Source organism: Notolepis coatsorum (genome assembly GCF_963971535.1).
Source record: "Notolepis coatsorum genome assembly, chromosome: 2".
Classification (NCBI taxonomy): domain Eukaryota; kingdom Metazoa; phylum Chordata; class Actinopteri; order Aulopiformes; family Paralepididae; genus Notolepis; species Notolepis coatsorum.
In genome coordinates, this window is record NC_140166.1 from 70485977 (window position 1) to 70513870 (window position 27894).

At 42.5% G+C, this 27894-nt stretch overlaps 1 protein-coding gene across 2 annotated transcripts; it reads left to right on the forward strand.

Moving 5' to 3' along the window:
- Nucleotides 1-1419: 1419 nt before the first annotated feature.
- Nucleotides 1420-27706, forward strand: LOC311224072 (myosin heavy chain, fast skeletal muscle-like; the record flags this gene model as incomplete). 2 transcript variants are annotated; one of them, XM_084308886.1, is made up of 39 exons in its annotated part: nt 1420-1626; nt 1717-1860; nt 1958-2114; nt 2203-2230; nt 2328-2433; nt 2537-2629; nt 2717-2780; nt 2861-2959; nt 3083-3186; nt 3703-3841; nt 9001-9119; nt 9320-9469; nt 9576-9746; nt 9841-10141; nt 10362-10432; nt 10527-10614; nt 10730-10847; nt 10927-11050; nt 19411-19547; nt 19641-19896; nt 20004-20246; nt 20335-20511; nt 21452-21597; nt 21709-21799; nt 22548-22937; nt 23024-23150; nt 23230-23348; nt 23444-23640; nt 23733-23916; nt 24009-24174; nt 24288-24412; nt 24556-24864; nt 25955-26158; nt 26264-26389; nt 26746-26916; nt 27026-27130; nt 27252-27347; nt 27448-27579; nt 27686-27706. In XM_084308886.1, the coding sequence occupies 39 exons, from the start codon at nt 1420-1422 to the stop codon at nt 27704-27706; spliced, it is 5805 nt and encodes a 1934-aa protein (XP_084165012.1). The 2 variants fall into 2 exon arrangements, with proteins under 2 accessions (XP_084165012.1, XP_084165013.1); XM_084308887.1 differs by having other exon boundaries at nt 1720-1860.
- Nucleotides 27707-27894: the final 188 nt, after the last annotated feature.

The window sequence follows — 27894 nt, forward strand, 5'->3', positions numbered from 1 at the left end:
TCATTCCACCATTGTGGGGCAAGGACTGAGAATAGACAAGAAGGCAGAACTAAATTTAAAAGTTTAATTGCATTGACAAGTTGACAAATACATAACTTAATGCATTTTAATGAACATAAACAGGAAACACATCTTTAGGCCATCCTATATAACAAAATAAGAACACAATAAATCGGCCTAACAATAATAGCCTACACAACATGTGACAACCAACCCCAAATAAAATGTGACGACCAACCCCAACTGGAATGTCTTGATAGCATCAAGGCTAACAGCCATCTAACAACTAGTTAGCTAGCTAACAACAATCTAAACTATAGCTATCCCATCACACCTTTTAAGGGTAATAATTGTTTCATTATAAACCAATTGTGTAAAAGCCTAGAAGAAAAATACTGAGGAGTGGAATATTTACAAATGGACATGAAAAACACAAAAAGTCCTCTCACCTCAAATTCAGCTGTTTCACTCCAAATATGACAATGTAAGTTAGGTGAACTCTGACCCCAATTCTGGACATTTAAATACCAAAGTATGGGAGGCAGGATCCTCTGGTGGTGAAATATAATGAATGTGACAACCTACCCGTGTGACAACGTCCCCCGTTCTCCCCTATGTATCATGAATGACGGTATTGTAAAAATCCATATACCTTTGACGGTATACCTTCATATTTGGTATACCTCCCATCCTTCAAATAATTGTTCTTTGGGGAAATAATATTGGGGATGTGTCCATAATTCAGTGTGATCAAATTAAAATTAATATACTGGGGAAAAAAACATATAACTCAAGTAATAACGGAATAACATTAATACATGATTATTCTCTCAAGCAGGGTTCTACATTGTGAAAAGTTCTTCTGTGATCGGGTAGCAACAAGGTAAGAACAGAACATCCTACAACCTGCCATTATTTCTCCAATGGTCTTCTGCAATCTTTACCCCAGTGGTGGTTCAGAGTGAATTTAGTTTTGTTTCCACATCCAAGTTGGTCCTAGTGTAGGTTGTGAACTTAAAAATTGTCTTTCAGTAATATGCTACAATAGAAAACAAGACTAACATTTATTTTTGTTATGGGAGATGTGGCTGATATACCAATACACTGCATGCAATATAGTTATCTCTTGTGCCAAAAAACTGGCGTCATGATAGACATCCAATGTACTGCAACCTTTTAGTCGGTTCAAACTCAAATGAACAAGGACACAAAGTATCAAAGATGCAAAGAATGGTGACATTAATAGGTATACTTCAATGTATTCATGAATGAGTGGTCTATGAGGTCTAAATATATATACACATAAGATAGGAGAAAACATGGTATCTTTTTGTCAGTCAAATATAAAAGCAGCATGTTTGTTAGTTTTAATCTTAATGTACTAATTATGTTTTTGTCTGTTGACAGGAAGCCGCCACCATGAGTACAGACGCGGAGATGGCCATTTATGGCAAGGCCGCCATGTACCTCCGTAAGCCAGAGGCTGAGAGGCTTGCAGCTCAGACCTCACCCTTTGATGCTAAGGCTGCTGCTTACGTGGCTGATAAGGAGGAGCTGTACCTCAAATGTACCATCCTGAGCAAAGATGGTGCCAAAGTCACTGTCAAAGTGCTTGACACTCAGGAGGTAAAGTAGGCTGAAGTTTTTCATACAGAATTCAAAGCAATACAACTTGCAGATGACTCTGTAAACTGAAATTGTGTTTCTCTATTTCAGGAGAAAACCGTTAAGGAAGATGATGTTCACCCTATGAACCCTCCCAAGTATGACAAAATTGAGGACATGGCCATGATGACCCATCTCAATGAAGCCTCTGTGTTGTATAACCTCAAAGAGCGTTATGCCGCATGGATGATCTACGTAAGATATTCTCAAATATGAGTAAAAGGTGCAATATTAATTAATGACCCTTAAGATAACTTACTGTAAATGTTCCTGAATGTCTATTCCCCTTCAGACCTACTCTGGGCTGTTCTGTGCCACTGTGAACCCCTACAAGTGGCTCCCAGTGTACGATGCGGATGTTGTAAATGCCTACAGAGGCAAGAAGCGTATGGAGGCCCCACCCCACATCTTCTCTGTCTCTGACAACGCCTTTCAGTTCATGCTTACTGGTATGTCCTGGTCATGAAAATCCTATGAATTATTATTTTTGGTTTGGTTAAACAGATAATAAATATGTATTTTCTTTACCTTTCACAGATAGGGAGAACCAGTCTGTTCTTATCACGTAGGTTTCTCATCTATTGTTCATCAAAAATATCAATATAATCAAAATCATTGAAATTAGTTTGTGAGTTTCTCTTAATTCAATTATCTATACACAGTGGAGAATCTGGTGCCGGAAAGACTGTGAACACCAAGCGTGTCATCCAGTACTTTGCCACAATCGCAGTGGGAGGTGGAGAGAAGAAGAAAGAATCAAAGATCGAGGTAAAATACTGAGAGAATATACTGAAAATGGAAACCACAGACATTTGAACAAAGAGTGGACATTTACTGATATGATTGTTAAAATGTGAAAATGTAATTATAGGGCTCACTGGAGGATCAGATCATTGCAGCCAATCCCTTGCTGGAGAGTTATGGTAACGCAAAGACCGTGAGGAATGACAACTCCTCTCGCTTTGTAAGTTGAATATTTTCTTTTCTATCAAATATCACTTGGGCATTACTTGGTTACACAATAATAACACTGTTGTGGTCTTCTGAAAAGGGTAAATTCATCAGAATCCACTTCCTCCCAACTGGCAAACTGTCCAGTGCTGATATTGAAACATGTAAGTATAACATTTACATACAAAATTAAACAAGTGACATTATTAGTAGGCTAGATATTTATTATGACCAAACCTCATAGATCTGCTGGAGAAGTCCAGAGTGAGCTTCCAGCTTCCAGATGAGAGAGGCTACCACATCTTCTACCAGATGATGACCAACCACAAGCCTGAGCTGATTGGTGAGCTGAATAACTTATTAACCGATAACTGATATAACTCATCTTAATTGTCAACAACAATGGTCCATAATCATTTGAAGGAAGCAGATCCAGTCTAACTTATTTGATGTGTTTCCACACCAGAAATGACTCTCATCACCAGCAACCCATATGACTTCCCCATGTGCAGTCAGGGTCATATCACTGTGGCCAGCATTGATGACAAAGCGGAGTTGGATGCCACTGATGTGAGTGATGTGTAGTAATCTACCTACAGATGTTCCAACTTATTATATTATTTTGTATGTTTAAATGTTAATTTAAGAATAATTACATTAGGCTACATATGCACTTTCTCATAAGATGGTAAATGACTTAGAATTAACCTGACCCGTCAGATGGTTTGTTACACAGAAGAACCATCTGGGAAGTATAGTTAGCATGAATTTTCAAGATGAAAAGCAAGTCAATACATTGCATTAAAGCAAAACAGCAATGATCGCTTATCCACTTATCCAAAACATTTTAATTCAAAAACCTAGTTGGCCTGAAGGAAGCACTATGGAGCTCAAATTTAGAAGGCCTTCAATTCAACACCAAAATTCGAATTACAGAAAAATGTAGCTGACATATCCAGCTTTCCTTGCTCTACAAGTGTGCCTGTAACCCACTAGTCCACAATAAAGCTCTTGGTCACTTGTCTGCATGTGGCTGACATTCTTATATATTTTTTCTTTTACTTATTTCAACTTCTTTTCATACAGGATGCTATTAATGTTCTGGGCTTCACTGGTGAAGAGAAGAATTATATCTGGAAGCTGACTGGTGCTGTGCTTCACCATGGCAACTTGAAGTTCAAGCAGAAGCAGCGTGAGGAGCAGGCTGAGCCTGATGGCACAGAGGGTGAGTATTAAAACATAGGTTCACTATTTTTCAAACCAGCCCTTATGTTGCTTCCCATCATTTATAATCATGCATCGCAAAATCTCACTGATAGTGTTGAGAAACATATCCCTCCACTGCAGCTTCTCTGTGGACTTAATTCAGTCTCTAATATAGGAGGTGTAGTGGTTACGTCATTTTCGTTTTTTCCTGTTAATGTATTTCCCCATTGCCCATTTCTAAAACGGTTCGTTTAAAACAAATAAAGCATGGACATTGGCATGGTGTACCTTTCTGTGCGTATTCATCCACAATCTATAGCTCAACATGAAAATATTCGCAATTAATCGTAAAGGTAGCAAAATAACAACGCTTATGTTTTCGTTCGCTGGGAAACTACACTGCTATTTGGCGCTGCTGACTGACGTCACCACAGCGTAGAAGCCTGGCTTTAGTTGCAGACCTAGGATCAGATTTCCCTTACATTCCATAAGCTTAACAATTCGTACAATGGGAAAATAACTGACCCTGAATCTGTGGCTAGTATCTCTCTGGTGATCATAACCATTTATCAGATGAAGCCAACCACCATTTCTAAAAGCAACAACCACGTTATCATTATTTGTATTCACTGCATATTAAATCACTGTAAATACTAATGTAAATAATTGTTTCGTTGTACATATTGTGTATAGTCTATAATGTTATTGTTTTTACGGCGGGCTCTACATGCCCCAATTTAAAATGGTTATCTCCTCTTTGTATACTTTTGTCCTCACAAACAAAGTATTCTGCCAGGGAACTTATAGACACGACAGTAGTAGGCCTAGTTATAAGGTTTTTGAGCTTGTAACGTTCACGCTAGTTAGCTATCGTGGTATCAGACGGCCGTGACGTGTAGCTAGCTAGCTTGCTAGCCGGCATGATGTGTGCAGTCGGTGCACAGGTCTGAGAAGAGGACCTGCGCATTTTACTCTGTCCCGAAATGCCTCTACATGCCCCGATTTAAAATGGTTAACGACAGTAGACATTGCTAACGTCTAGTACGTTTAGCGAGGTATCGTTAACGTTAGCTAGCTAGCTAGCTTGGTATCAGCTGGCCGTGACGTGGATTAGGCGACAGCACTGAACAGGCTGCCTATTGAACAACAGGCTGCCTACTGGTAAATGTAGTTCTTTTTTTACGACAATTTTAAAACCTTATAACTACCTTTATTTCAACCAAAAATGCTTAAACAATAATGTTAGTGGTAGAAGGGAACTCATTTTGTGCAAAAATGAAAGCTTGTAAATTTCCATGCGGCAGAATTGTTACAATAGCCGATAATCCATTTTCCCAATGATAAATCCCTATACGGGTGGAACAACCAGTGATGTCAGACTACACCTCCCTATTGGGCTTTACTTTTATAGTTTTAGACCTTCAAAAACCATGATTAATCTACTTTTTGAACTCACAGTATATGTTTACAGTAAACGTTTGACTGAAACACAAACCATGCTTTCTATCAGGTTATATTGACTTAATATTGTAAATATGTTCCCTTGGCTACATCCACGCAAGAAGCAAACATTGTGCTCCTACATTTTTCTCCCCCAAGAGGAAAAACTATAGTTTAATCAAAAGAAGGAAAAATCTACAAATGTTTTATAATTAGCCGTAACTCCAATGGAATACATACATACTACAAGACACAAGATACAAAATCACAGTCTGTTAAGTCGAGGGAAAGTGTTCAGCCTGGTCATGATGAATGGGTTGGGTTCAGATTGGGCAATTATTGGAGGATGCTGCTTACGCCTCAAAAATGTACATTCACAATCCATTGTGGTAATTAAAAAAAAATCTAAAATAACATGATCGTTTGAGCAAGTATCATGCAGAATTTTTGCAAGAAAACATTTTCAGTGATACAATCCTGACTTTCACACAGGCACATTTGCCTTGGGCTCTGTTTTTGTTCAAGTATTATATTCCATCTTTGCTATGCTAGTGTGACTCTATGGCATCATGCTGTCTCTTTGCTATGCTGAACCCTAGGTATTATGCTATCCAGGCACGCGCACACATAGAGCCCAATGGGTGCTCGAGCACCTGCCCTTTTGAGCCTCTTAACACTTTAACTGCCGAAAACGCCGGAACTCGTCATTCCCCGCCATGCTCAAGTTGCCGAGGACGCCGTAACTCGTCTTTGATATCAATATTTCAAAAATCTGTGATCGAAATCATATTTCCGTTCTGGAGCCTTGACACACAGTGCTGATCTCCTCTCAACCCTCTAGCGGTTCAAGAGCGCCATCTGGTGGCCGATCGGCAGATCGAAACCGGATATCAACCTTTGAACCGGCAGGACTCACTCCATATGGGGTCCGGGCACTCGCTAATGTTAGAGAGACTCTGTCTTCACACAGTGAATATCGATCGGTGGAAATAACTCGAAAAAAACAACATGATTTGGACGTATATACTATTATACAACCTGGAAATAGATCGGGCATTTCAACATCCCATAATCGAAAACTGTCTACTCCACGCTGATCGCCCAACGGCCCGAGGAGACTGGGGTGAGTTTTAGCGTGTAGTATTACCGTGTTCGATATAAACTGCTATGATGAACATATGACCCACATTAGATGAATGGTATAACGTTGCCCACGGAATTATAAACGCCCCCTCGCCCATCCGGTCAACATCAGATGACGTGTAGTAAATTCTAGAAGTACGTCCAGTTGAAATTTTTGATCTCGCACAGATTCCTACCAAACTGTATTTGATCATCAATATAATGCATTTGGGGCTATAAATCACGTTCTGGAGAAAGCTGCAGAAAGAGATGAAAACATACTTATACTTTAGACCATATTTTAGTATGAATATGTGAATGAAAAAGTTTAACGTTGCTACACCATGAACAATACATATAGGACATTGAATGGGCCCTAATAATGGCAATCTAGCAATATAATTTAAAAAGTTATAGCCCTGCAAAGAAGGGGAACTTCTCCATGTTAAATAGAGCTGGCAAGGGATGGTATATTTAAGCATTACATCACACGCAGGAGTGGTTTGTGACCAATAAACCATGCCTAGGGGTGGTTGTTAGGCCCGAGGCGCAGCCGAGGGTCGTTAGACCCCCCTAGGCATGGTTTATTGGTCACAAATCACGACTGCACGTGGTGTAAAGCTTTTATACAACTGCCAGATTCATCCAACCTTATTTCTATACAATAAACACACATTAATCGAAGATTTATTGAAAAAACCATCCGCCAGAAAAAGTAGTTCCCACAACTCCATGTGGAAGCAGCTTGAAGTGCATCCAACCAAACTAACACATCCAACTGTGTATTATTGGAATGATTGAGAGAAGTTGCCTCATGTGGAAGCAGCTTGAAGTGCATCCAACCAACTAACACATCCAACTGTGTATTATTGGAATGATTGATTGAAAATTTATTAAAACGTTTTCTTTGCCCTATAGGAAAAAAACGTTTTCTTCGCCCTATTTTTTTATTTATTTCTTTTAGCCTAAACTTAACCAGTTGGAAACCAGGGGTACAGTAATAAAATTAGCAATCAACCAATCAATCAATTCAATAGACCATGCTCACTTAAAACAGCGCTGCTTCTCTCTCAGTCTGATTCCCCCGCTGTTGCAGACAGGAGTGTGTGTGTGTGTGTGTGCGTGTGTGTGTGTGTGTGTGTGTGTGTGTCACAGTGTGTGTGTGCGTGTGTGTGTGTATGTGTGTGTGTGTGTGTGTGTGTGTGTGTATGTGTGTGTTTGTGGGTACGCCAGCGTCGGTGTGAGAGAGAACGCTGCAGTCGGAAAGTAGGAAGGAGGAAATTTAAATCAATCAATTAATCTATCAATCAATCCGCGATTTTTCTTTTGTTCTAGATTGAGTCAAGACCCATCAATTACATCATCCAACATTGTTTAAAATACTAACACGTTCCCCTTGACAGAATCGCTTTATATTTAGTCGTTATGACGCTATCAACATATCCATTTGTTAAAGATTATTGTCCGCCATCTTGTTTTTTCCGACGGAGTGATCCGGCGGAGTGATGTGATTCGGTGGTGGGCGGGTCCTGGGACCAGGAGCGTGGATTATGAAGGATACATACGTGTAAATGGACTGTTTCAGCCAATCAGAATAGAGAAATTTGCATGCCGTTGTATAACATGAATTTAACCTTAAAAAAGTGCCCTTACATTTTTTTGAAATATTTCGTTTTCATTTTTTTTTCACCGTTGCGCATATAGACTGCCCTTCCAACTGAAAAATGTCAGGATATAATCAAAAAATTAGGTAAAGAGAGAGAGATGCCCCGTATTCCATTGCAGTTTGCACGGCCTACTCAGCGTGCCTCTCCGGGAACCTATATATTGTATGCATACTGTAGCGTGGGTGGTGATGATGATGATGATGATGATGATGATGATGATGATGATGATGATAGAAACCACTGTGGCGCATACAGTTGAATGCTGGTATTACACTCACTGAGGGACACGAAGAAGTGAAGTCCGATGGGATTTGGGAATCTCAAATACAAATCGGGGATTGGAATAAAAAATGTTTGTTTATATTAAACAATAAAGAATATACAGCACTTCTTGGGGTCTGTAGGGTAAGCACTTATTCCCTCCCCCCTGAACATTTATGGAGATGTATGGGCCTTTTAAGTCAGTGATAAAGGTGTCTTTCAAGGATAAGTGAGCTCCTGCACTGATTATTATAGTTCAATATTCAATATTTGATCACCAAAACCCCCCAAAAAGCATAAAAAGGGGGCCCCTGCCCAAAAAGGACACCCAAAAAATAGGCTTGGTCGCGCGCTTGGTTAGAACACACACAGGTATACTGCCCTTTTCAGCCGTTGAGCACCTGCCCCTCTAAAGTCCTGTGCACGTCCCTGATGCTATCTATTTGCTATGCTAGTGTACCTCTATGGCACGCTGTCTCTTTACTATGCTAGTGAAACTCTATGGCATTATGCTGTCTCTTTGCTATGTTAGTGTAACTCTATGACATTATTTTGTCTCTTTGCTATGCTAGTGTGACTCTATGGCATTATGCTGTCTCTTTGCTGTGCTAGTGTGACACTATGGCATGAATCGTGAATCCAATATTCCTGGATATTTCTCCTGAATGCGTTTTATACACATTTTCAGAGGCTGACAAAATCGCCTACCTTTTGGGCCTGAACTCTGCTGACATGCTGAAGGGTCTGTGCTACCCCAAAGTGAAGGTCGGAAACGAGTATGTCACCAAGGGACAGACTGTGCCTCAGGTGAGCAAGATACATTACATCCTTCCCCTTCTATGTATTTCACACACAGGTCACAGCAATTATGTTGCTTCACATTTTCCTGTATACACTATTTCCAAAGTAACATTTTGGAGAGTGTGTGCAAGTGGCAGACTGACAGCATTGGAGTGCTAATGTATGTAGATACATGCATTTTAATTCAATCAAATAATTTTTTTCAGGTCTATAACTCTGTTATGGCCCTGGCCAAGTCCATCTATGAGAGAATGTTCTTGTGGATGGTCATCCGTATCAACCAGCAGCTGGACACCAAGATGCCAAGATCGTCTTACATTGGTGTGCTGGACATTGCTGGGTTTGAGATCTTTGATGTAAGTATGCAATTATAGCAATCTATAGACTGCCTAATTTCATTGAATGACATTTCCTCAAGTAATGTAGGAGATTAGGCTAATATACATTTCCCCCAACTGACAGTACAACAGCATGGAGCAGCTTTGCATCAACTTCACCAATGAGAAACTGCAACAGTTCTTCAACCACACCATGTTTGTCCTGGAGCAAGAGGAGTACAAGAAGGAGGGTATTATCTGGGAGTTCATTGACTTCGGCATGGACTTGGCTGCCTGCATTGAGCTCATTGAGAAGGTACACCATAACGTTGTGACTTATTGAAATATTCCTTAGAATGCCACAAGGTGTGTCTAAATGATCTGTATATCTCTTTTCCACTTTTATAAAGCCCATGGGCATCTTCTCCATCCTTGAAGAGGAGTGCATGTTCCCCAAGGCTTCTGACTCTAGCTTCAAGAACAAGCTGTTTGACCAACATCTTGGCAAGAACATAGCATTTGAGAAACCAAAACCAAAAAAGGGAAAGGCTGAGGCCCACTTCTCCATGGTCCACTATGCTGGAACTGTGGATTACAACGTCACTGGATGGCTGGAAAAGAACAAGGATCCACTGAACGATTCGGTGATGCAGCTTTACCAGAAGTCTTCCGTTAAACTGCTGCCTGTACTGTATCCTGCTGTAGTTGAAGGTACGTCATTATGAGAAATATACTTTTAAGTGTGATTATTAAGATTTGTACTTTGGTCTAAGAGACAATTATCTCAACTTCTAAGTATCCTCTGTGTCATACTAATTGTATTTTCAATGCTATCAATTAAATTACATTGTCCAACAAAAATGTCCAGCATAATTCCATTTAGATAATAATGTTGAATCTATAAACTGATGATGTATTATCAAATTATTAGAGACTGGTGGTGCAAAGAAGGGAGGCAAGAAGAAGGGTGGCTCCATGCAGACTGTGTCCTCCCAGTTCAGGGTAAGATCTAACAACAACACTTGTTGACTTTTTGGAATTAAATACAAATAATTGCTTTTCATGAATAATATTTGGTTTTGATATGCATCTACAGGAGAACTTGGGCAAGCTGATGACCAACTTGAGGGCCACCCATCCTCACTTTGTGCGTTGCCTGATTCCCAATGAGTCAAAGACTCCAGGTACACTAACAGTTAACATGATGTCTTATTATGATGTGCTTTAGTGATTTAGTGTAGTGGAGTGGTAATGAGTCATTACATTGTCGTAATAATCGTGAAAAAATCTTCTCTGTAGGTCTGATGCAGAACTTCCTGGTTATCCACCAGCTGAGGTGTAATGGTGTACTGGAGGGTATCAGAATCTGCAGAAAGGGATTCCCTAGCAGAATTATCTATGCTGACTTCAAGCAGAGGTATCCATTAACTCTCAACAAATTTTGAAACTTACAACTACCTAAGTGCTGAACATGACCATGAACTCTTTCACAAAAGGTACAAAATACTGAATGCCAGTGCCTGCCCTGAAGGTCAGTTCATGGACAACAAGAAGGCCTCTGAGAAGCTGCTTGGTTCAATTGATGTGGAACATGAAGATTACAAGTTTGGGCACACCAAGGTAAAGAAAATACTAAATGTTGATTGACTTAATTGAATATGATGGTCTGAGAGAAGTCTCAATACTGACTGTATGGAGGGTGTCCAGTATAACCTAATAACCAGATAATTACATATAATTTATTTTCTTAACATACCAAACAAGTCGTTGTATTTACCTGCTGAATCCATTTAGACTAAGATATTTCTGAGTCGGGTACTGCCCTAGTAAATGGACTGCAATTATACTGGAGAATTTACCCCTTTGATTCATTTGGGTTGGTGTGAACACTGGAATCGAACTTGGGTGCAAACAACCACATCCTGGTCCACCTGTTTGAGGTGGTCTCAGTCTGCTTCCAAGGAAACCCTGGAGTGGTTTGTTTGATGTGTGAAAGCAATCTGAAAAATATACCTGAAAACTTTAATAAGCTGATTGGACAGTTTTCCATTTATTTCCAAATATACTGTACACTTTTTCATCATCTAATCACAATGCTATTATTTCCACTGTGAGGTCAAAATAGCCACATAATGTTGTGATACTAAACAAACCTTGCATGCATCATTCATATCACAGTAGTGTGTGTATAAGTAATCACCAAAACATTTTTGTCATAGGAAAGAAACAGTTGTGATTGACAAAATGGCAAAATGGCTGTATTTAGTAGTAGTTTACTCAGTAGTAGTTGGCGCCGAGGAGAGTGGCAGCCTTTTCATAGCAGCTCCCACCCCTTACTTTTTATCGCGTTTACTACTTTCTTAATTATTCTTTTGTGATTATACTTACATAATAGGTGTATAAGTGACTGTGCGTTGCTTTAGACCAAGTTAAGGCATTTGTAACAACTTCTGTGAAGTTAGCTGAGTTAGGAAAGTTCGGTCGAGCACAGCTCTGAACAATGGACAACAACACCGGCGGCGGGCTGGTTTACCCGCGGCAGCACAACAACAACAACAACAACAGCAACAACGGCGGGCTGGTTTACCCGAGGGAGGCTCTCCTCTGCTTTCGAAACAGAGTTGCAGAACCACCGAGGAATCTACCAGCCGAAATAAGGATTCGCAGACGGGGAAATCGAGCTGGCACGAGCGTGAAGGACAGGAGAGAGGACAGAAGGAGATTCAAGCCTTACCTGCCCGCTGTCGTCATGGGGAACGTGCGATCGCTGGTCAACAAGACCGACGAGCTCTCAGCCCTGATGATCAACCAGCGTGAGTACAAGGAGGCAAGCCTACTGTGCTTCACCGAATCCTGGCTGAACGAGAACATCCCGGACAGTGCAATAGAACAGGAGGGTTTCACGGTGGTGCGCGCCGACCGGAGTAAACAGAGCGGCAAGCGGAGAGGCGGAGGGCTTGTTGTCTTTGTGAACTCCAAATGGTGCCACCCGGGGCACATCACCATTAAGGAACGTATCTGTTCCCCCGACATTGAACTATTGGCACTGAGTCTGCGGCCATACTATTTACCGCGAGAAATAACACACGTCCTGGCTCTCACTGTTTACATCCCTCCCAGCGCGGCGGCGGCGCAGGCGAGTGACGTCATACACTCCACCGTCGCGGCGCTTCAGACAAAACACCCGGATGCATTTATTTTTATCAATGGGGACTTCAACCATGTCAGACTGAACAAGACCCTGACAAACTTCACCCAGTATGTCACCTGCAAAACCAGGGGAGACAAAACTCTGGACCTCCTGTATGCTAACGTGAAGGAGGCTTTCAGTGCGACTTCCCTGCCCCCCCTCGGCCAGTCAGACCACAACCTTGTGAGGCTTGTATCCACATACACGCCTCTCATTAAGAGACAGCCTACGACCACCATGTCTGTCCCACAGTGGTCTGACGACGTCGAGGAGGAGCTACAGGAGTGTTTCAGGTCGACAGACTGGGATATGTTTGAGAGGGCTTACGGTGATGACATTGATGGACTATCCCACTGCATCACAGACTACATCAGGTTCTGTGAGGAGAGCATCGTACCCACAAAGAGGGTACGCTGCTTCTCAAACAATAAACCCTGGATTAGCAAGGACATTAAACACCTGCTAAACAGGAAAAAGAGGGCCTTCATGGCAGGGGACACTGAGCAGGCCAGGGCTGTCCAAAGGGAGCTCAAAAAAGAGCTAAGGGCAGCCAAGGTCAGCTACAAGGACAGGCTGGAGGGCAGACTACAGGCCAACAACACCAGGGAGGTGTGGGCGGGGGTTAGGAAGATCACTGGTTTCAAACAGCAGGGCACAGCTGTGGAGGGCCCTCCAGAGCGTGCAAACGAGTTCAACTCGTTCTTCAACCGCTTTGACCAGAGTGGCCTCCCCACACCCCTCCCCCCACCCATCGACACCAGCACCAGATCACACCTACAAAGCAGCCCCCCCACCCCCCACCCCCCCACACCCATCAGCAACGGCACCCCACCCCCAACACCAGCAGACTGCCCACCACCCCCAACCCTGACGATCACAACCAGTCAGGTCAGTAGGCAGCTCTCCAAAATTAATGTAAACAAGGCCAGAGGACCGGACAACACCAATCCCAGGGTGCTCAAGGTATGTGCAGAGCAGCTGGCAGCACCGCTCCAGCATCTTTTCAACCTCTCCCTGAGGCTGGAGAGGGTGCCCCAGCTCTGGAAGACCTCCTGCATTGTCCCGGTGCCCAAGAAGGGACGTCCCAGCACCCCCAACGACTACAGGCCAGTCGCTCTGACGTCACACGTCATGAAGACGTTTGAGAGACTGGTCCTGCAACACCTCAAGCCCCTGGTGCGTGACTCCCTCGACCCCCTGCAGTTTGCATACCAGGCAAACATCGGGGTGGAGGATGCCATCATCTACATGCTCCACAGAGCGTACACGCACCTGGAAAAGCCGCGCAGCTCAGTGAGGATCATGTTCTTTGATTTCTCCAGCGCCTTCAACACCATCCAGCCGTCACTGCTAGCGGAGAAGCTCTCTGCGATGCAGCTGGAGCACGGCTTGGTGGCCTGGATCAAGGACTACCTCACTGAGAGGCCACAGTACGTCAGACTAAAGGACAGTCAGTCTGACGTACTGGTGAGCAACACCGGCGCCCCCCAGGGAACTGTGCTGTCACCCTTCCTCTTCACCCTCTACACCTCAGACTTCTGCCGCAACTCCAGCGGGTGCCACCTGCAGAAGTTCTCAGACGACTCCTCCATCGTAAGCTACATCACCGACGATGATGAGGAGGAGTACAGAGCCCTGGTGGAGAGCTTCGTGGGGTGGAGCGACAGCAACCACCTCCAACTCAACACCAGTAAGACCAAGGAGCTGGTGGTGGACTTCCGGAGGGGCAAGAAGAGGCCCCCCCCGATTCCCATCTCCATCCGAGGGGTGGATGTGGAGATGGTGGACTCATACAAGTTCCTTGGGGTACACCTGAACAATAAACTGGACTGGTCGGACAACACAGAGGCCCTCTACAGGAAGGGACAGAGCAGGCTGTTCTTCCTGAGGAGACTCAGGTCCTTCAATGTGTGCAACAAACTGCTGCAGTCTTTTTACCAGTCTGTTGTGGCCAGCATCCTCTTCTATGCTGTGGCATGCTGGGGAGGCTACATCAACTCAAGGGACACCAACAAGCTCAACAAGCTGGTGAGGAAGGCTAGCTCTGTGGTGGGAATCGAGCTACCTAGACTTGAGGTGATGGTAGAGAGGGGGATGATAAGGAAGCTGGATGCCATCATGGAGAACCCCTACCACCCCCTCTACGACGAGCTAGTCAAGATGAGAAGCTCGTTCAGCCACAGACTCATCCCCCCCCGACACTCAACTAACCGCCTCGGACAGTCCTTCATACCAGCGGCCATCAGGCTCCACAACAGTGGGCAGCGACTAGCAGCCTCCAGGCCCCACAACAGGGGGCAGCGACAGCGACTGCTACCAGACATTGACCTGGGACTTATAGGAACCCAAGGGGGACAAAGTAGACTACCCTGGTACTTTGATTAATGTATACTCAGTAGATAGTAAACTATTATAACACTACCTCCTGCATACTGCACCTCATGTGACACTGTGAATAATGTGAATATTCCTCAGCTAGTCAGATAGTAAATTATATTGACCATATTGATCAAATTGTTTACACTGCCTGTGTTGTCTTTTACTACCTGTATACTGTGTTGTTTTACTACCTGTACCCCTCCCCCCCTCCCCCCCATGCTGCTATGATGCCTGAATTTCCCCAAGGGGATCAATAAAGGAATATCTTATCTTATCTTATCTTATCTTTATATAGCGCTTTTATCAAAAGCGCTTTACAATTTGTTCCTCACATTTTACCCATTCACTCACACATTCACACATTGATGGCGGAGGCAACCATGCACGGTGCCAACCTGCTCATCGGGAGCAATTCTAGGGTTAAGCGTCTATAGCTCAAGGACACTTCGACACCCTGGCCTGGGAGGAGTGGGAATTGAACCGGGAACCTCCAAAAGACTGCTCTACCTCCTGAACCACTGTCGCCCCCACGACAATGTATGAGGTGCCGATTGGGAAACAAGTCTGTCAAATACAAGACACCACCTATCCAGTTATCCTGCGTGACCCAGTTTGTCCACGCGCGCCGCCTAGTTGGTGCGCCGATTGGGACAAAAGCCTGTCGAATACAAGACACCTCCTATCCAGTTGGACCGCGCGCGATACCCAGTTTTGGTCTGCCAGAGAGGACCAAATGGCCCGCGAGAGAGGCCCAGATGGGTCCGCGCAAGGCCAGATTAAGAATTCAGAGGCCTCTGGGCCAGACTCTTGTGGAGGCCCCCACACACACACACACACGTGCACGCACGCACAGTGGCGTTTTTATAAAACATTGGTGGGGAGGGCGGCTACGTGGTGCAGTGGGCAAGGCGCTCACCACGAATACTGGAGACGCTGGGTTCGCCTGTTCGAGCCCAGCGCTCCACATTGCTTTCAGTTTAGCTGGTCGTCCGTACTAATACACATTGGCAGTATTAGGGGGTGGGAAACTGATGGGTGGGGATCGGGCGTTGTGGACAGCAACTCCTACAGGTCGGTTGGTGCGCCTGCGCAGTAGAATCAGGAAGCGATGGGGGCCGCGCCCCTCCAAAGCGCAGACCCCTGACGCTGAAAGATCGCGCCGCGCAGGTGAAAAAGATGCGACTGCTGTTACCTCGAGTATCGGAGGGGACTCGTGCCATGTATGACTTAGTCCACATTGCAGCCGGCTTGTGGGAGGCAAGAAACAGCGTTCGAGACGGGAGGGTTGAATTGGATGATACGAAATTGGGATGGGAGAAAAATTGAAAATGGGAGAAAAAGTGAATAAAACATTGGTGGGGCAGCCACTAACCAAGGCTACATACCAGGCAAACTACAGTAATCAAAATGACAGTAATCGTTGTTCACAAATTTCGCACCACATATCAGGCATAGGCTACAGGTAAGCCTGCATTGTTAGTCGTGAAAGCAAATTAATCTGTCCACGCTGAATTAAACCCTCTATTTTCCTCAGACTTTCCTTTTTTTGGATTTATCCATGGTTAGCTTACTGGGGGGTCGGAAACTCAAGATTAGTCACTTGCAGACGGCAGGGAGAGGCACGGGGTGTGACGTACTGTATATTTTAGTTGATGAAATATTTTTGTTGACCCTATTTTTTCATTTCAGTGTCACAGTATGACATCGATCTTCAAAATAATAATAATAATAATAATAAAAAAAAAATGTTAAACAAAAAACAAACAAAAAATGTGGAGGCCCCTTGTCACTAGAGGCCCACGGGCCGCGGCCCAAACGGCCCGGTCGTTAATCCGGCCCTGGGTCCGCGGGCCACCCAGCGGACCAAAACTGGGCCAAAACGTATTTAAAAGAATAAAGTGGTGTACTCCTGAATTTCCCCAAGGGAAATAAAGGAATATCTTATCTTATCTTATCTTATCTTATCTTATCTTATCTTATCTTATCCTTCACTTCCACAATCAGATCAGTCAGCATTTGCGCATGTTATATGACTCTTTCCCACCTTCCCACACAGACAGAATGTCGGGAATGGCTAGAAGAATATAAGTTGATAGAATTCTTAACAACTGACAAAAGGCACTAGAGAACACTTAAATTCACACCCTTTAATTAATGAAGCAAACTATAATAATTTATAATAATAATAATAATAATAATAATAATAATAATAATAATAATAATAATAATAATAATAATAATAATAATAATAATAATAATAATAATAATAATACACTGTGTTTGTATAGCACCTTTCATACAAGAATTGCACCTCAAAGTGCTTCACAGCAGTACAAAAAGACAGGCATAAAATGAGCACAACATTGGCAGATCAAGAACAATGCATAAAGTGCAGACATAAAGCATAAAATTGATACTGTAGCAGTAAAATAGACAAAGTCAAGGTAAGACATAGAACATTAAATCACATCGTTTTTCATATTAGGATCTAAGATCTAGGGTTAACTCGCCGAACATTGAGCGCCAGGACCCCCGAAAACCAGAGTATAGTCGGGTTTTCATTGTTGTTTCTTTTATTTGATATTTCCATTCATAAAGACATGCCGGCAGCCTGTGTTATCACTGGGGATGGGTCTGGGATCTCAAAAGTCCAATACCGCCGCCTAACACCTTGCGGCCGCTATTGCACTCCATTTGAAACGATGTGGCTTGGTGTCTGTCATTTTGGAAATGACACCAGACCACCCTGAAACTACACTCATAATCACGACGGTATAAAACGGAAATGTATGGATGGAAAAATTATCTGTTTTTTGCATCTTGACCGGAAGAAACTCAATGACAATCGACTATATTATTAGATAGCTATAATATATAATATAGCTTTAGGCCTGCAAACACAGCCACGTTATCCCCATGTTAAAAGGCGCTGGCCTTTCAACAGTAACAGTAAACAGCGCCACCTGGCGCTGAAAGTGTTAATATGCGTCTTTGTTTACGGTTTGATTATCACTGATACAAAGTAAAATAGTGCAGTACAATAAAATAGTTAGTGAAATAGAATAAAATAATGCAATAGTGCATTGCAATAAAATAGTTATCATCGTATTTTTTCGGGAGGCCGGTAAGGAGTGCATTACAGTAGTCGAGTCGGCTTGAGATAAAGGCATGGATCTGGTTTTCAGCGTCCTTTTGATTTATAAATGGCCGTACTTTAGCTATGTTTCTAAGGTGGAAGAATTATGTTTTTGTCAACTTGTTGATTGTGATTTAAAGCTTAGGTCTGAGTCTACCATAACACCAAGACTTAACTCACTCAAATACAGTTAGCAGCTGGATAGACTACAGATGGAAATTAGCTTCTGCTAAATCTGGTGCAAACATATTTTCATGTAACAATGATTCATTGTCATAAAAAATTTAAAAATGTAATTTTTTTTTTAATAGATTCGGTGCTTTTCAGAAAACATTCAGGGCTTGAGCCCAAGTAGCCACCCCCTAGCCCCGCCCTGAAGTGGCTGGGTGGCATAGCGGAGATTGCGCTCGTCACCAATGCAAGAGACTCCGGTCTCGAATCCCGATGTCAGCATTGCCTGCGGCTTGCGCCAGTCGTCATCCTATCTCAATTGACAGAGTTAGAGGGTGGAAGTCGATGGGTGGGGATTTGGACGTTGTGGACAGCGACTCCTACAGGTCGGTTGGGTGACGCCTGTACAGCAGAGACAGGAAGTAGCGGGGGCAGCGTGAGCCTCCCACGCGTTACTCCTCGCCACTGAGAGTCCGCGCTGTTCAGGTGAAAAGATGCGACAGCTGCCTCCTCGTGTACCGGAGGGGACACGTGATGCAAGGCTTCTATCCTCACTACAGCCGACCAGTGGGAGGCATAGTCTAGCAACGTTCAAGACAGGGGAGGGGAGAATTGGTCATACGAAATTCGGATGGGAGAAAAATAAGGAGAAAAAGTGGATACAAAAAAAAGAAAAGAGGGTGAAGAAGGCTGGGAAAGATCAATTGGAAAACAAAGTAGCTCAGAACTGTGCATGATCTGTGCAAACCAAATTCAGTCATTAGCAATCAAAATGATGTCCAATGTTTGTTTTTTAATTGGCAATATGAATATGAAACAAAAGCAAAATAATACAAGCTGCCAAAAGAATAAAAATTTCACTTTTGATTCGGACAATTTCAAACAAACGTATGTGTGATTCAAAATGATTTTGACATTGTTGGAGATTAATATGAAGTGAATGGTATCTAGTAGGTAGGGAAATTAATCACATGATAACTGTTTCAGTGATGATGTCATCTATGATAAATCCATGCATGAGTTTTATTTAAAAAAATGCTGGCATTATCCCATAAAATAAAAACCAACAAAGTCATATAAGAATATGTCATTCATCTTATTCAGGTGTTCTTCAAAGCTGGTCTGCTGGGTGTCCTTGAGGAGATGAGAGATGAGAAGCTGGCTAGTCTGGTCAAAATGACTCAGTCTCTTTGCCGTGGTTTCCTCATGAGGAGGGAGTTTGTGAAGATGATGGCGAGAAGGCATGTTGAAAACAGCCACATTCTAAATACATTGTTATGTTAAAAAACATGCTAAAATGAATTTTGAATTGAACAGCAATTCTTTTTTCACAGGGAAGCTATTTATTCCATCCAATACAACATCCGCTCATTCATGAATGTCAAAACCTGGCCATGGATGAAGGTTTACTACAAGATCAAGCCTCTTCTACAGACTGCTGAGACTGAGAAGGAGCTGGCTAACATGAAGGAGAACTATGAGAAGATGACGACAGACCTGGCCGCTGCTCTGGCTAAGAAGAAGGAGCTGGAGGTGAAGATGGTGTCTCTTCTCCAAGAGAAGAGTGATCTGTCGCTGCTAGCGGCATCTGTAAGTAGACTTCATCTGTCTAGAAACTGTTGATATATGTAAATGATAAACTGTCTCTCTGTTTATGTCATATAGAGAATAATATTATCATTATTATTGTGCCCTAGGAATCAGATAATCTGTCAGATGCTGAGGAGAGATGTGAGGGACTTATCAAGAGTAAGATCCAGCTTGAGGCCAAACTCAAAGAGACAACTGAGAGACTGGAAGATGAGGAGGAAATGAATGGTGAGCTGACTGCCAAGAAGAGGAAACTGGAGGATGAATGCTCTGAGCTCAAGAAGGACATTGATGACCTGGAGCTCACCTTGGCCAAAGTGGAGAAGGAGAAACATGCCACTGAGAACAAGGTTCATAAGTATTTTCTCTGGCTAAATTATCAAACGATAACAAGATGATCATTAATTTATGATAACATGATTTGTATTCCTTATTCAGGTGAAGAACCTGTCTGAGGAGATGGCCGCTCAGGATGAGAGCGTTGCTAAGCTGACAAAGGAGAAGAAAGCCCTCCAAGAGGCACATCAGCAGACTCTTGATGACCTGCAGGCAGAGGAAGACAAAGTCAACACTCTGACCAAGGCCAAGACCAAGCTTGAGCAGCAAGTGGATGATGTAAGTTATGAGTTCTATAAAAATGTTGAAGAAAACAAACAGGCAATTTTAGATGAGCTGTGACCAATTTGTCATCAGGAAATTTTACATTTACAGTTTATTACTGCCTGGGAATGCTTTAACCTGAACACGAGATCCATTATCTTTATGCAATTATGTAATTGGCGGACCAGTGTTGTAGACTAATGATACATGTAGCTGGATATATGTACAAAGTCCCATGTCGAATGGACTCTGCAGTGTACAATTTATTGCTTTTCAACATTGAACATTAGCGCCACCATCTGGGTTATTTGTGTGATATTTAGAGTGAGAAATTGCCACATCAAAATCTTTGTGGCAAATTGAATGTCTATTATATGATTTTTGTGAATATCACCATCATGTGACTGATTCACACAAACCTTTGGACATCTCTTTACTATCATGGAGCAAGCATGTGTGTCAAGTGTGGTGTCACTTCCTGTTTACAGTGTCTTTTTCCAAATTCGATTAGGAGTAGCCATCATACAGAAAGACCTAGAAACTTTCAGGAATACACATTTCAAGAAGCTGTGCTCTTGATGCCACACAGCAAGCGTTGTGAGAATCAGGTGAATAGTCAGGCTTGGAGGAGTGGTGGAAAGATTCTAAATGGCAGAAAATGCAATATGGCATGGGTCATCCTACTGGTGAAGTTGTAGAAAAGGGATAGCTTGGATGAGCACAAAGTCTAGTGTCAATCAGATTTACGGTGTTTATCTTTGAATGTTTGGCAACGATCTGATCAACTGGCATGAAATGTGATGTGTTGTGTTGACACACCAATATCTATCATTATGTCTTGGCAAATTATTTATTAACATTTTGGGATGGTTCAACCGATAGACAAACGTATACTAGCTGCTTGGTTGCATCTAAAAATCCTATTGTTGACCAATTTCTAAACTTAAATTCACAGCTTGAAGGTTCTTTGGAGCAAGAGAAGAAGCTCCGCATGGACCTTGAGAGAACCAAGAGGAAGCTTGAAGGTGACCTGAAACTGGCTCAAGAATCCATCATGGATCTGGAGAATGACAAGCAGCAGTCTGACGAGAAGATCAAGAAGTAATATAGATTGGGTTTCACTTATATACTGTACTGTATATTTTCTCATGCATGACATAATATACTGTGTGAAGATGAGGTAACTACTGTTTTTTCTTATGAATCTTATAGGAAGGACTTTGAAACTTCCCAGCTGCTTAGCAAGATTGAGGATGAGCAGTCCCTGGGTGCTCAGCTTCAGAAGAAGATCAAGGAGCTGCAGGTGAGTACCATTATACTTTACCTCTTTCGTACAACATATTCGCCAAACATTGGCCAAACATTAGATTCTGATTGGCTGAGAGTATGGCATTTATTCATTGAATCCACCAAAGTAGTGCCAATAAGTAGTTTCGGTTCAATTCCGAAAAATTTACAACACAACTGATTACTATTGATTTTCAATTGTAATTTACTTTACCCTTGCAATGACACTCAGTAGCGAGAGAGAGCCACAATCTGAGGCTAGCCAAGATACAAGATTTATTATTGCCAGTGTTGGTACTAATCATTTTGTTATGATGTGGTAGCTATGTCCCAGCCCAAAACCACCAAGGCAAAATGTGTATAGTTGTTTGCTGGAACATTAACAGTAAATAATGATTCCATTGCATAGGAATCTAATGTTTGTGAATAATTGTGTTCCATGCATTAGTTAGATCTTCAGGTATTGCCAGGAAAACAGAGATATCACTAGCTAAATGATTTTATTTTCAAAAGTTAAAAAGTCCATATTTTCCACGTTTTTGTGGAAATTATATTATTTGATCGTAAGCGGTTGTATGAAAAATGTACTTGGGCCCAGGAGTTACAATTTAAATGCCCTTTGTGCAGAGTGTAATGTGTGACACCTCTGTGTTGTGACATTAAAGAGTGCTACACCTGGCTGCTCCTTCATTTTCCTTCAATGAACCTATTGTCAAACTTATGAATTGCAATCACTCATCATATGAATTTTAAATCATTTAAAGGCCCGTATTGAAGAGCTGGAGGAGGAGATTGAGGCTGAACGTGCTGCTCGTGCCAAGGTTGAGAAGCAGAGAGCTGACCTCTCCAGGGAACTGGAGGAGATCAGTGAGAGGCTTGAGGAGGCTGGTGGAGCCACTGCTTCTCAGATTGATATGAACAAGAAGCGCGAGGCTGAGTTCCAGAAGCTGCGTCGTGACCTTGAGGAGTCCACCCTGCAGCATGAAGCCACCGCGTCTGCTCTCCGCAAGAAGCAGGCTGACAGTGTTGCAGAGCTGGGAGAGCAGATCGACAACCTCCAGCGTGTCAAGCAGAAGCTGGAGAAGGAGAAGAGTGAATACAAGATGGAGATCGATGACCTCTCCAGCAACATGGAAGCTGTTGCTAAGGCCAAGGTATACTAATCTACACAGTACATATACATTCATGTGTAGAACACATGTCTGAAAAAATTACACAACCCATTCAATGTGATTAACAGGGAAACCTTGAGAAGATGAGTCGCACCCTTGAGGACCAACTTAGTGAACTGAAGGCCAAAAGCGACGAGAATGTGCGCCAGATAAATGATATCGGCGGTCAGAAAGCAAGACTTCAAACTGAGAATGGTGAGTTTTTTTTTTTTTTACTCTAGCATTTTCTTTTTTTACTCTAACGTATCTAAAATAAATCAAATTTCAAAAACAGGTGAGTTTGGTCGTCAGCTTGAGGAGAAAGAAGCCCTTGTCTCCCAGCTGACCAGAGGCAAGCAGGCCTTCACTCAGCAGATTGATGAGCTGAAGAGGCAGGTTGAGGAGGAGGTTAAGGTGAGCAGAATCTTCTCAAAAAGGTATGACAGATCTTTTTCTTTGAATTATTATTGTCTCTAATTAAATTGTACTTATTTCAATAACCTTTTTAGGCTAAGAATGCCCTTGCCCATGGTGTTCAATCAGCCCGCCATGACTGTGACCTTCTGAGGGAGCAGTTTGAGGAGGAGCAGGAGGCCAAGGCTGAGCTGCAGCGTGGCATGTCCAAGGCCAACAGTGAGGTGGCCCAGTGGAGGGCCAAGTATGAAACTGATGCAGTCCAGCGCACAGAGGAGCTTGAGGAGGCAAAGTAAGTCAATGTTGTTATTTTTTACTGTACATCTCAACAAACATAGTTAATTACATTTCATAACATTGTTACATTTAATAATTGTTCACCAGGAAAAAGCTGGCCCAGCGCCTTCAAGAGGCTGAGGAGCAGATTGAGGCTGTGAACTCCAAGTGTGCCTCTCTGGAGAAGACCAAACAGAGACTCCAGGGTGAGGTGGAGGACCTCATGATTGATGTGGAGAGGGCCAATGGTCTGGCTGCCAACCTTGACAAGAAGCAGAGGAACTTTGACAAGGTACATTGATATTCATGACTTTAACTAAGGACATGTATTGAGAATTTTTGCCTCCAAAATACTAGGTTACATTTCTCTAAATGACTTTGCAGGTCCTGGCTGAGTGGAAGCAGAAGTTTGAGGAGGGCCAGGCAGAGCTGGAGGGAGCTCAGAAAGAGGCTCGTTCTCTCAGCACTGAGGTGTTCAAGATTAAGAACTCCTATGAGGAGGCCCTGGATCAGCTGGAGACACTGAAACGCGAGAACAAGAACCTGCAGCGTGAGTCCGTTAAGAAAAAGAACTGTTACTTAATACCATGATAGATGTAGATGAACACACTAGCTAGGAAAGCTGCAATGTAGTGTTTCTAATCCCTGTTTTGTGGTATCTAGAGGAGATATCAGACCTGACTGAACAGATTGGTGAGACTGGAAAGAACATCCATGAGCTGGAGAAGGCCAAGAAGACAGTGGAAACTGAGAAGTCAGAGATGCAGACAGCCCTTGAGGAAGCTGAGGTACATATTATCTTAGCTATCTCTACATTATAATGTTAATTTGTTTGTAAATTTTGTTTTTACAGTTAATCAAATAATGTATATATATATTTCCATTACATTCGAAAGTGAACCAGGACTATATATTGGATGTATATTTTTAGGGAACTCTGGAACATGAAGAGTCCAAGATTCTGCGTGTCCAGCTGGAGCTCAACCAGATTAAGGGTGAGGTTGACAGGAAGCTGGCAGAGAAGGATGAGGAGATGGAGCAGATCAAGAGGAACAGCCAGAGGGTGATTGACTCCATGCAGGGCACTCTGGACTCTGAGGTCAGGAGCAGGAATGATGCCCTGAGAATCAAGAAGAAGATGGAGGGAGACCTGAATGAGATGGAGATCCAGCTGAGTCATGCCAACCGCCAGGCTGCTGAGGCCCAGAAGTCACTGAGGAATGTTCAGGGACAGCTCAAGGTACTGCATGAGGAACCTTTGTATTACGCTGTCACAGTATAGTCCTCTATATGCTAATTAATCAGTGATCCAAAATATGAAAGGTTTATATGTATGTCATATTCTTAACTCATTGACACAGATATCTTAACACTGTTTTTCCATCTTTACTCCCTGGCGCTTTGTTATTGACCATTTTCACAATGTTTGCGGACCCATCGTATATTCTATATTATAGCTATGGAGACAATAGTATGGCTCATTTGACAGACACTATTTATACTCCAACAGGGACAAAACTGTTTATTTCTACATACCTTCGTTTGTGCGCTATACCACGCAAAAAATCACCCAATTTCACAATAATCCAGGCTGGTTTTCTAGATTGTGAGATATAGTGTTTTGTGCGGCGTATGTGCAAATCTCGCGGCTGCTCGCCTGAAACCTATATTATTGCCACGTCAAAGGTAAACACGACCATGTTTCTTCACAAAGCCATCGGGGGTGGGGGGGGGGGTTCCGACGCTGCGATCATTACAAAAGCATGTTTTATGATGGGTTCGGTAAAATAGACGTTACCTTTGTCAGTCTCCACTCTTACTCCAAGTGTCTTGAATCACAACAGGATCGATACATATAACGTTAGGTGGTCCTCATCCATTGTCTTCTTCTAGTCTGCTCGGGCCAGACTATACCACGGAGCCGAATAGGTTTCCTCTAGTTTGACTATAGTATTTTTATGATTTAACAGAAGTGCTGAGTCCAACATAGTCTGGTGGAAATGCACCTTATCACCCATAATCATCATCCATATAATCTGTTTTGTCTTAGAAAAAAAAGAAAAGGAACTAAAAACGAGATATCTCATTTTTGGCGCTCAACCGCTGGCTCTCAGAAACAAGATATCTCGTGATTGGCGCTCAATGAGTTAATTGCTGTTTACATTTATTTGTGTATTACTGTTGATGTCCCCCACTTGCATGAGATATTGTAAATTAAGCTCCAATTCCACGGCTACCTGAAGCTGAAAAGCATGTATGGCCTACCCTTAATTGTAGCCACATTCTGACCTTTTGTGATAATTTCAGTCACCTATGTCTTTTAACATTAGGATGCCCAACTGCACCTTGATGATGCTCTCAGAGCACAGGAAGACCTGAAGGAGCAGGCTGCCATGGTTGACCGTAGAAATGGACTCATGGTGGCTGAGATCGAGGAGCTGAGAGCTGGTCTGGAGCAGACAGAAAGAGGCCGCAAAGTGGCTGAGCAGGAACTGGTGGACGCCAGTGAGCGTGTTGGACTGCTGCACTCTCAGGTAAACAAACAACATTATCTGATCATTTGTTTTTAGGCATGTGTTTCTTTGGGTTATGTGTGAGCCATCCTTGAAACTCTTATCTGTATAATGTTTTTCTTTTAGAACACCAGCCTTCTGAACACCAAGAAGAAGATTGAGACTGACCTGGTCCAAGTCCAGGGTGAAGTAGATGACAGTGTTCAGGAAGCCAGGAATGCAGAGGAGAAGGCCAAGAAGGCCATCACTGATGTGGGTTTACATTTCATATGAGTTTCTTTATGGCCAAGAAGGCCATCACTGATTTGATTTGAAATCTTTATTTCAAACATCTAAATAAATACAAACAATATAAAATCAAAACAAATAATTGATGTCAAGAAATTAAATAAAAAAATAAATAAAAAATAAACAAAAGCAAAACATAACTCAATTTACATGTTCGAAAACATGAAACATGAAACTGATGTGGGTTTACATTTCATATGATAGTTTCTTTATGGCAAAGAAGGTAATCACTGATGATTTGGTTTCTTCATGTCATTTCAGTCAACAGTGTAACATTTTCTCATGACATTTCTAGTGAATACAAATTATTTATCTTATAGGCTGCCATGATGGCTGAGGAGCTGAAGAAGGAGCAGGACACCAGCTCTCACCTGGAGAGGATGAAGAAGAACCTGGAAGTCACAGTCAAGGACCTGCAGCACCGCCTGGATGAGGCTGAGAATCTGGCCATGAAGGGGGGCAAGAAGCAGCTCCAGAAACTGGAATCCAGAGTAAGATAAAATAATAGCCACATGTCAAGATATATATTGTTGAACTAATGTAGTCATCTGTACAATTACAGAGAAATGTGGATTCTTAATATTTTATCCAATTCTGAAGGTGCGTGAGCTGGAAGGAGAGGTTGAGGCTGAGCAGAGACGTGGAGTAGATGCTGTTAAAGGTGTCCGCAAATACGAGAGGAGAGTGAAGGAACTCACCTACCAGGTATGTCATGTTCACATTCATGACAACATGGTCATCATTAGTGTTTCTTTTGACTGAAGGAAAATATTGAACGATTGCTAACTCATTTAGCTGATTCATTTTAATTCCTTGCTTCCATTAGACTGAGGAGGACAAGAAGAATGTTGCCAGGCTGCAGGATCTGGTCGACAAGCTGCAGCTCAAGGTTAAGACCTACAAGAGGACGGCTGAGGAAGCGGTACGTTGTTTTAAGTCAAAATGCTCTACTTGTCTTTCTTCATGCTTTTCATTCTACTCTTAGTATTCCTAAGTAATACTGATCTATGAAACTTCCACAGGAGGAGCAGGCCAATGGTCACCTGTCCAAGTGCAGGAAGGTTCAGAATGAGCTGGAGGAGGCTGAGGAGCGTGCTGACATTGCTGAGACCCAGGTCAACAAGCTGAGAGCTAAGACCCGTGACTCTGGCAAGGTAAATGTGAATATGTTATCTGTGAACATTCATACAGTGGATTTTAAGTATGATAAGACTCAAAACCTTCCATTGGATATTGTCTCAATATCTTTATCTTTTACAGGGAAAAGAAGCTGCTGAATAAGCCTCCAATCTGGACATTTGAAAACATGTTATATATTGTACAGTAATATGACAACATTATCTACTGTATTTCAATAAATGTTGCTTCAAAATCATTTTGTTTATCCTTTGTTTCATTACCATGTCCAACCAGTGTTAATTTCGTCAGCTATTTAACATTTTTGTTTTAGTCTTAGTCATGTGTCAAAT